Below are 9,004 nucleotides of genomic sequence, written 5' to 3' on the forward strand. Positions count from 1 at the left end.
TACTCTACATATCTCAGGCAGGATACTGTAGATTGGTGGGCCAGATGCCCAGTGCATGTCTGCGCGTATGTCTCACTGGGCATACTGTAGTGCAGGGGTGGGCAATTATTTTGGCTCAAGGGCCATATTGGGTTTAGTCTATTGAGTGAAGGGCTAGATGTCGCAGGCAACTTGTCCGTCAATAATAAGAAATAATATACACTGACATAACTGGTTGGGTTTTTCATTGCTGCATTTAATGAGATTTATTTAGATTAATACCGTAATCACAAACCCATAAGTATTGGGTAGCCATTTTAAGAATGTTGGGTGAGAGTGACACTTTTTTTAAAGTTGTCTTTCTTGGGAAAGACTCTGCGGGACAGATGAAATGCCTCTGTGTGCCGCATGTGGCCCCTGGGCATAAGTTTGCCCACCTCTGCTGTAGTGTGTTGGGATGAATGCCCATTGTCAGTAGGCTACTGTAATGCACTGTGCTTCATCATGATCAAACTCCTTCCTGTGATACTGTATTTATCAATTTTAAGTGACAGAAGAGCAGTTTGATGCTACAAAACAGAGATCACGATTGTCCAAGATATGCACAAAACTCTTGTAACATCTCTACAAAGGATGTTTACTTTGGCAGGTAAATGTTATGTGGCCACATTTCCCAATGTCTGAAAAAGAACTGAAGTGCCTCTCACATGCCATACTTTCATTGCTTGAACTGACAAGTATAATAGAGGCCTTATCCAAGCAACACATTTGGGTAGACCGGATTCACTTTTATCAGAGCTGAAGAATGTGAAGTATGATGAAATTATGATGAAAAATAAATCTTGTCCTGCCCCCACAGCCAACCAGCCCCACCTCAGGAAGTTATTTGATGCAATTATTTCCTGTTTTTTTTTTCTTCTTCTTTGTATCGCACTAGTTCGTTGAACCCATGCGTGATGTGATGTCATGCTTCACTTAACTTACCGGTGCCTGCATCTTTTCTCCAACTCGTTTTTATTATGAATGTTAATGGAAAGGGGAAGCCCGACATTGGCCATGGTTAGTCAGCCAAGCTAGTAGTTTTGGGTAGGGTGCGCACATCCAAAAACACTTGTTGCAGGTGCCAGACAAAAAAGTCAGACAGTTGAAAAAGGTAGGTCTGCAAACTGCCGATCAGCTCCAAATATAAACTTTATTATTTAAAAAGTCACGCTTTAAATAATAAAGTTTATTTTTGGAGCTGATCGGCAGTGTGCAGACTTACCTTTTTCAATCGTCAGCGAAGCTAACCAGTGTCAGCCTTGCTACGCTGCACACCAATATTTGTTCTTCCAGTCACGCTTTAGACTTATCTTGCCGGGGTGTGAAGAGAGAAAAACACACGTGTGGCTTGCTTGTATTAAAATGAGGAAGTTCAGTTCTTTGAGCACATTGACCGAAGCCGTTGTACAGAAACTGAAACCCCATACTGAAACAAACAACTCAAGTCATTTTTTTTTAGATTAAACACACGTGACAGCGCTCAGTTCAGTTCACACCTGATAGGAGGGGTTGTAAAAATGATTGACAGGTTGTAAATATTGGGTTGTGTTGGCGTGGGATGGAGACAGTGTCCATGAAACTGAAGGCTAGGGTGTCTATTGGACTGCACCAATCACTCATCATGAAAATGTCTGGAAAACACAAAGGGGGGTATAAGCAATATGAAGGGACAGCCCAGAAACACACACTGTCGGTGACATTAAATGTTTTGGTAGCGCTTCAGGGGTCTATACTAATAATAAGAAGCTGACTGATAATGAGGACTCCAGGTTCTTCTATTAGAAGATTCACCTCCTAACTTAACCTGGTTTTACCTCCTAAAGCAGCTTCTTAGTAAACGCCCCAGTAGTTACTTACTAAGACAGACAGCCATCACTGTCTGGAAAGCACTTCAGGACTGCACAGTGGCCAGGTCAGCTTTCACTCGGCTAAAAACGACACCAGAATGGCCAAAGGTGAAGGTTTTTACAGTTGTCCCCACATATGCGACATATGGTAAGGACACACTGCTCATGTCTCAACCTGTGCCATATAGCACTGTCTTTTGCAAACAAAACAGCTCAGAGCGGCTAGCGTAGATAGACAGAAGTGCTTAGAGGTGAATGACCTTGAAGTGGCATCAGACGTGTTGACACATGTTGTCCAGAAGCCAATGGAGTTTTTTTCTGGTTGCCATAACTTATAGATTTTGTTTGTCTGCTACAGCTTATAAATGTCTGTCTGTCTATCATAAAATTTAGAGATCTGTCAGTATGTCTGCTACAGAGATCCATCTGTCTTTATGTCTGACATAGTGAATTCTCCGGCTGCCTTAGAGCTCTCTCTCTCTCTCTCTCTCTCTCTCTCTCTCTCTCTCTCTCTCTCTCTCTCTCTCTCTCTCTCTCTGCGTGCATGTGTGTGAGAGTGTGTGTGTGAGTATGATTGTCAACCAAAACATAAAAAGAGAACTGTCTATATGTCTGATATACACTATATAATTGTAATCAATACTACAGATCTATCTGCTGTGTTGTATACGCTGTTGAAATATAGAGATTTGCTTGCCTGTGTGTCCATTCATAATGTCACATTTCACTTATTATAGCTGCACGCTTTCTTAAATTGGTTTTTATTCATATAAAACGGGAGAGCCCAACACAGCACTGTCTGTCTGTCACTTTACAAAGGTTTGTCTGTTTGTCTGCTGTAATCTGCCATATTGAAATGCAATGTAATGGCATATATATGAAGAGTTCAGATGCAAAACTGAAAAGTGCCTTTTCAGAAATTAATCTTAATTCACTTTTATTTAATACAAAGCTATACAAATTGCCTATTTTTGAATTTTATTTTTGTAATATAACTATTTATATGTATTATCAAGTACGTAAATTTAAACCAAACCAACAACCGGGTTCTCTAAAAATATAGAAGTGCAGGTCTTCAGAAATGGAGTTAGGGGGTTTTGCATCTGAACTCTTCATATGTGCAAGCACATGTACAGGTTCGAATCCCACCCTTACCTCTCCCTGCACCATCCATGACTGAAGTGCCCTTGAGCAAGGCATCAAATACCTCATTGCTCCAGGGACCGTAACCAATACCCTATAAATAATTGTTAGTCGCATTGAATAAAAGTGTCAGCTAAGAGTAATGTAATGTAATGTAATGTAAAACGACTTAGTTGCCGCTGGCCTGCTGGACAATAGGATAATCTTAAAGCCAATGTCTTCAGTTCAGTTACTGCCTTTTTGCTTTGTAGGGCAGTATAGAGGTCTGTCTGTCCACTTGCGATAATCGTCACAAGTCCATTACCTGTCTGTCTACCGAAACCTAAACATTGTTCTAACCTAACCTTTGCTCTAAGGTGACGTAACTCCACGAGACAGTGCCTGTGTGTTTGCCTCATGGTGTAGTTTATTACAGTACCCACCACCCACCAACACTGCAACATTTGTATTTATAATTAGACATGCTATGCCACCGCCACCTGCAGTGTTCCAGGACAGTGTTTATGTGTTTACATTCTGTACTAAGCATTCATGCCCACCCAACCCTCCGCACCCACCCGCCTGCCTGTTTATTTGTTTTTCCAGGAGGCCATGGATGACCAAGAGCACGTCCAGCTCCAGCTCCAGGTCCAGGCTGAGGAGCTCGTGCAGTCAGGTGGGCTAGAGATAGCCGCCCAAGTCCAGGAGGAACAGGGCATGATGGTGGCCGTGCAGGATCTACACGCTGAGAAGGCCCTCTGCCGCCTTGAGGAACCGTCGATTCGCACCCAGCCAGAGTCACAGACCCAGTCAGAGCCAAAGGCACCTCCAGAGGCTGTCACTGGAGATGTCAGAGACATGCTCAGTTTACAGGTCGCAGGGGGCCCAGCGGAGGGTCACGCGGCGACGAACCTGGAGAGCAGAGACGACTCATACACACACGCAAGCCCAGCACACGGTCTGCCCATACCAGCAGGCCCGGCGGCAGTGAAGCCGGACGTAGAGATGGGGCAGGGGGTGGAGGGAGAGCCGGGAGTCGAGGTGGTGCGTGACTTTGTGGCACCACAGATAGACACAGCAGTCCGATCAGCACAGCAAGAAAAGATAAAGGAGGTAGATGCAGAGGAGTCGAAGGAGGTTGAAGTGAAGGAAGCGAAAGAGGCAGAGAAGTTAACAGAGTTAGAGGTTGACACCAGCATAGTGGAAAGCAGCTCAGACATAATCATGGCTACGGCAGAGGAAGAGTCTAGCGTACTGGCTGAGGGAAACGTAGAGGAAAGTAAGGATGGTGAGTCGAGAGAGGAGAGTGAGTCAGAGAAAATATCACACATGGAGAATCAATTACAAGACAAGACTCCTGTTTGTCAAGGAGTAATCGCATTGGAGGTGCCTAGTGTAGCAGTGCATCCTGATGTAGATGTCACACCAGACAACGCAGATGACATGGCAGTAGGAAGTAGGAGAACAGCCGAGGTCAGCAGAGACGGAAGCGGAGAGTGGCTCGGCGAGAGTCAGAAGTCGGATAGTTCTGCAACGGATGAGAGGAAAGTGGAAGTTGAGGAAATGGAGACAGAAGCGGCCGCTCATAGTGGTGAGCACCTGGCAGCAGCAACGGCAGCAGCAATGCATCATGGGGTGGCGGGAGACTATCAGGTGACCGTGCCGCTCATAGTCCTCCCTGCTGCTGAGCTGCACACAGAGGCAGCAAAAGGAGAGAAGGAGAGCTTCCTCAGTTTAACAAATAAAGACACAACGGCGGCGCACATTGGTAAGGCCGAACTTTCTCAGATAAGTGAGACTAAGCCCCCCCTAATTAAAGTTGAGGGCGAGCCCCCGTCCAGCCACGCCACTAGTGTCACACCGGCGGCTGATGAGCCTCCCTGCCCACCGCCGATCAAAGTCCCAGAGATAAGGATCACTGTCAATGAGGAAGCGCAGGTCACACAGCAGCAGCAGCGGCAGCAGCAGCCCACAAGCACAAACATCCCTTCAATCAATATTCTGATAGCCGAGCCCGAAGAAGAGAGAAAGCCACAGCCCACGCCTGTAGCATTGCCAGCGCCTCGTCTCCCTGAACCACTGCAGAGTGATGCAACAGAGTTATCAGATCAGATGATAGTAGAGCAGTGTGTGACCGTGAGACCTGGCCCTGTGCCTCTGTCTGTGCAAGCTGGTAGTGCTGTTGTTGCAGGCGGTGGCGGTTCACCCACGCCGGTATTCGCGCCAAGCGGCGGCGTGGGCGGAACACCTGCAGGCACCGTCCTGCCTTCGGAAGTTGCGCAACCTAAGGTGGAGGTGGAGAGACGTTCCTCAAAAGAGCCGGAGCCTGCTAAGACAAGCAGACAGCCGCTCGACACCCCTTCCATTCCCATGATAACCATCGCGGGCGAATTAGATGGTGTCACGCCCCAGAGTGTACGCGAGAGCAACGCCGTTATAGTCAAAGTGCCTTCACTTCCTGCCGCACAGGAAGAGGCTCATAAAAGGCCATCAGCAGCGGTGCCATTGCCACCTCCACCCATTGCCGTACCATGCACAGACGGCAGCCGGGAAATCGTGAAAGACGAGAAAAAACAAGATGATGACGCAACACAGTCCCTGGCTGCCATATTGTGGGGCGTGAAGAATAACATGGAGCACGAGAGACAAAAGTCCCCAGTTCCCCAAGACACTCTGAAAACCCAAGAGCCACTGCCACTGCCCCTCAATGACAACCTGTCCGCACTGCCTCCGAGAGCACCCCCACCACCATTACCAGAGACAGACGCCAGTTTACGGGCGGACACAGATAAGACAGGTGTGGCACCCAAGGAGGTGGTGGATAGCAGCGGGGACAGGCCCAGGAAAGACAAGGCGTCTGTGGAGAAGCTGGGCGTGACTCCTCCACTTTCCCCCATGATGAGCCCCTCCACCCTGCGACGCCTGATGGCCAAGGGCCTCTTCGGCTCCGACAGCCCGCTCGGAACCTCCATCCCAGCCATCACCGTGGATACGGAAGGTCGAGGGGAGGAAAACAGTGGAGGCAGCACCCCGACGTCGGTGCTGAGCTGCGAAAGCAGTCCCAAGATGCGACGCAAAGACAGCCCCTCGCCCATCCCCGCCGCCACGCCCGAAGAGCTGGCCTTGGGTGCCCGACGCAAGATCTTCCTCTCCAAGGCCAGCAAGTCCGACGAGGCGGAAGGCGGGGCGGTGTCACCAGACGCCCAGGGCAAGAGCCCCTACATGTCACCCAGTCAGGCGAGGAGGGCTGCCTTCCTCCAGGCCCGAGCAGGAGAGCCTGGCCAGCAGACCCCGCCCATGGAGAGGCGGTCACCCCTAGTCAGCCGCAGGAAGGTCACCCTGGAGGTCCCCAAGGTGCAGGAGACTCCAGAGGAACCAGAGACGCCCAAGACCGAGGCCAAGCCAGACCCCTTCAAAGGTAGGAAGTGATATGCACTAAGCCAGGGGTCCCCAAACTTTTTTCTCTGGGGGCCACATTATCGTTCCTGACTCTGATCAGGGGCCGGGATCAATTTTGTGGACTGTGTACTAGGCCTGTTGATTAAAAAGTATATTTTATTATTATTGTTTTCTGTGAGGATTGCGTCTTTGGGCCAGTTCAAATAGTGAGCTGCAGAGAGGTGGAGGGCCGGTCAAAGGGGCATGGCGGGCCGCATCCGGCCCCCGGGCCTTAGTTTGGGGACCCCTGCACTAAGCCTTTAATTATTCCTCAGTTGACTCTTTCAGTAGCCTCGTCTAAAGCATTTTTTAATAGATGAAAGCCTTTTCATTTAGACTCCCTCATATTGTAACCGTCCCCCATTTGTAGCCTGGTCAATGCTATTTCTTGTTGACTGATGAACTGAATCCAAAGCATTTGCCTCTGAGTCGAGGTAGTAGTTATTGAGAAACCTTCATCAGGGTGTTGTTAAAATGCAGGTACATGGGTAACACTGGTAAGTAAAGTCTCAGGGATGGAGATGCCAGCAGATATGTGAGATGTCTCACATAAACAAAAAATATGGAGATATAGGACATTTGAAAATAATGACATAAGACAGAGTACTTTAAACTTCGGCTTTTTTCGCACACCTCAGCTGGCAGGTGCGTCGGAGATGGCAACATGGGTCACTCAGCAATAGTTTAAAGAAACTCCCGCACACTGACCATTTCGCTGTTCTTTCTTTAATAAACGACGTTTCGGTACTAGACCTTCATCAGCCTGATGAAGGTCTAGTACCGAAACGTCGTTTATTAAAGAAAGAACAGCGAAATGGTCAGTGTGCGGGAGTTTCTTTAAACATGAGTACTGAAACGATATATGACACATGTTCTTACAACAAACATCATTAAAAATACTTTTTTTAAAAGTCAATTTCAGCATTTAACCCTAGGTAGTTCAAGGCATCCAAGCTGTGATTCCAAAAAGTCACTCTTTGTAGCAATCTGTTTAGTCGTTCCCCACCCCTTATTGGTTTCTGTACGTGTTCAATTGCTTCTACCTTCAGAAGATTGTCATGCTTGTTGTGGTGAAGAAGTGGCGACGAATGGGGTAATCATTTCTATTGGTTCGTATGGCATATTTGCGTTCAGCCACTCTGTCTTTTAATCATCTCTTGGTGCGTCCTATGTACTAGAAGCAGTTGCATGGGCTGGTGAGGCGATACACTACATCTCATTATCTCATTATTTTTAAATGTCTTAAATCTCCACATTTATGTCGATGTCTGAACGGCTGACATCTCTATACCCATGTGATCCCCAAGAGTTTAATGACCTGTGTTATCTAGGTATCTGAGCTGTTTTTTGTTGATATAATAGTAGGCCCAGTCTACTATGATGATATTCCTTGACAACATGTGGATACAGTAAGCATAGTATACTGCAGGGCTATTCAATTAGAAGTCACCGAGGGCCAGTTTTTCAAATTCCCTCCAGTGAAGGGGCCGAACGTAGCCTGGAAAACCAGCGCCAACTGCTGGACGGCAAAATGTTTTGCTTAGACATCCAATCCATTTAGGCTGATTTATCAGGCTAGGCCGAATGTAGAATCTGTAAAATTATTATATGTGTATGATAACCGTGAGCAGCACGTCGTCTGAGGTTGGGGTGCGAAACAAGCGGATAGCTTTACAGAGAAAATAGATATTAGCTTTTCTATTTCTTAGTACCCTTAGGATGGTCTATTTATGACACTGTTTTAGATAAGATTTCACTCTCATGTGAATGCATAGTAGAGAGATACCCCCAACCTGAAGTGTTAGTGATCGCAAATTATACACAGCCACAGATGGCACACATATTTGTTTTCATTTTGTTCTGACCTTATGGGGGGCCAGAACCTTGCCATCCAAGGGCCGCATTTGGCCCCAGGGCCGCCATTTGAATAGCCCTGGTATACTGTATATTTACCGCCTTTAGCATTATCTTTTTCTACTCACCGAATCCACATGGCAAATATTGTTCACTTTACCCCACAGGAAAATGTATATTTTTTTGTATACAGTAATTGCACAGCTTGTGTCTCTACAAATGATTGAGTGTTTGAGTAAGGAGTATGCTTTATCAATCCAACATGAGCTACTGTATCAATAAATCAAAATAATGCTGCTGTCAAGAAACTGAGCCAGCGACCTTGTTAGCGCTTGCATCTTGCTGAACACTTAGATATGTGAGCTGCTTCATAAGTTGACTATGTAGGACACCTGCGCCCCTCACTAAACAGCCTTGGCCTGAAAAAACAACAAGCTCACATGTGAGAGACTGAGACTGCGCTATCGGGAGAGGAAAGCAGCTCCAGAAAAAAAAATGCTGAAAGTTGCTGAATTATAATTTTCTTGTTCTGCTTTGATGTACAGTGTTCTTATGTAAACTGATGGAAATGCATGCACAGGGTGACATAGTTTCTGCCTTTAGTTTGCTCTGTTCTGAAGCTCTATTCAGTGGAAGTAAAGCATCTGTGCGTTACTCCACTTGCTGTGAGAGTGTAGTTGGTTCAGCATTAGAGAGTTCAGCCCTGGTGATGTTCTTACTGT

The 9,004-nt window shown here is 46.8% G+C and overlaps 1 protein-coding gene across 3 annotated transcripts in view; it reads left to right on the forward strand.

Moving 5' to 3' along the window:
* alpk3a (alpha-kinase 3a) overlaps positions 1 to 9,004 on the forward strand; it is a 36,097-nt gene that overhangs the window by 11,742 nt on the left and 15,351 nt on the right. For all 3 annotated transcript variants that reach the window (XM_063197520.1, XM_063197522.1, XM_063197521.1), the window contains one exon: positions 3,597 to 6,408. In XM_063197520.1, the coding sequence (XP_063053590.1) occupies positions 3,597 to 6,408 (2,812 nt within the window). The remainder of the gene's footprint in view (positions 1 to 3,596; positions 6,409 to 9,004) is intronic.

This window comes from Engraulis encrasicolus, chromosome 4, assembly GCF_034702125.1.
Source record: "Engraulis encrasicolus isolate BLACKSEA-1 chromosome 4, IST_EnEncr_1.0, whole genome shotgun sequence".
Classification (NCBI taxonomy): Eukaryota; Metazoa; Chordata; class Actinopteri; order Clupeiformes; family Engraulidae; genus Engraulis; species Engraulis encrasicolus.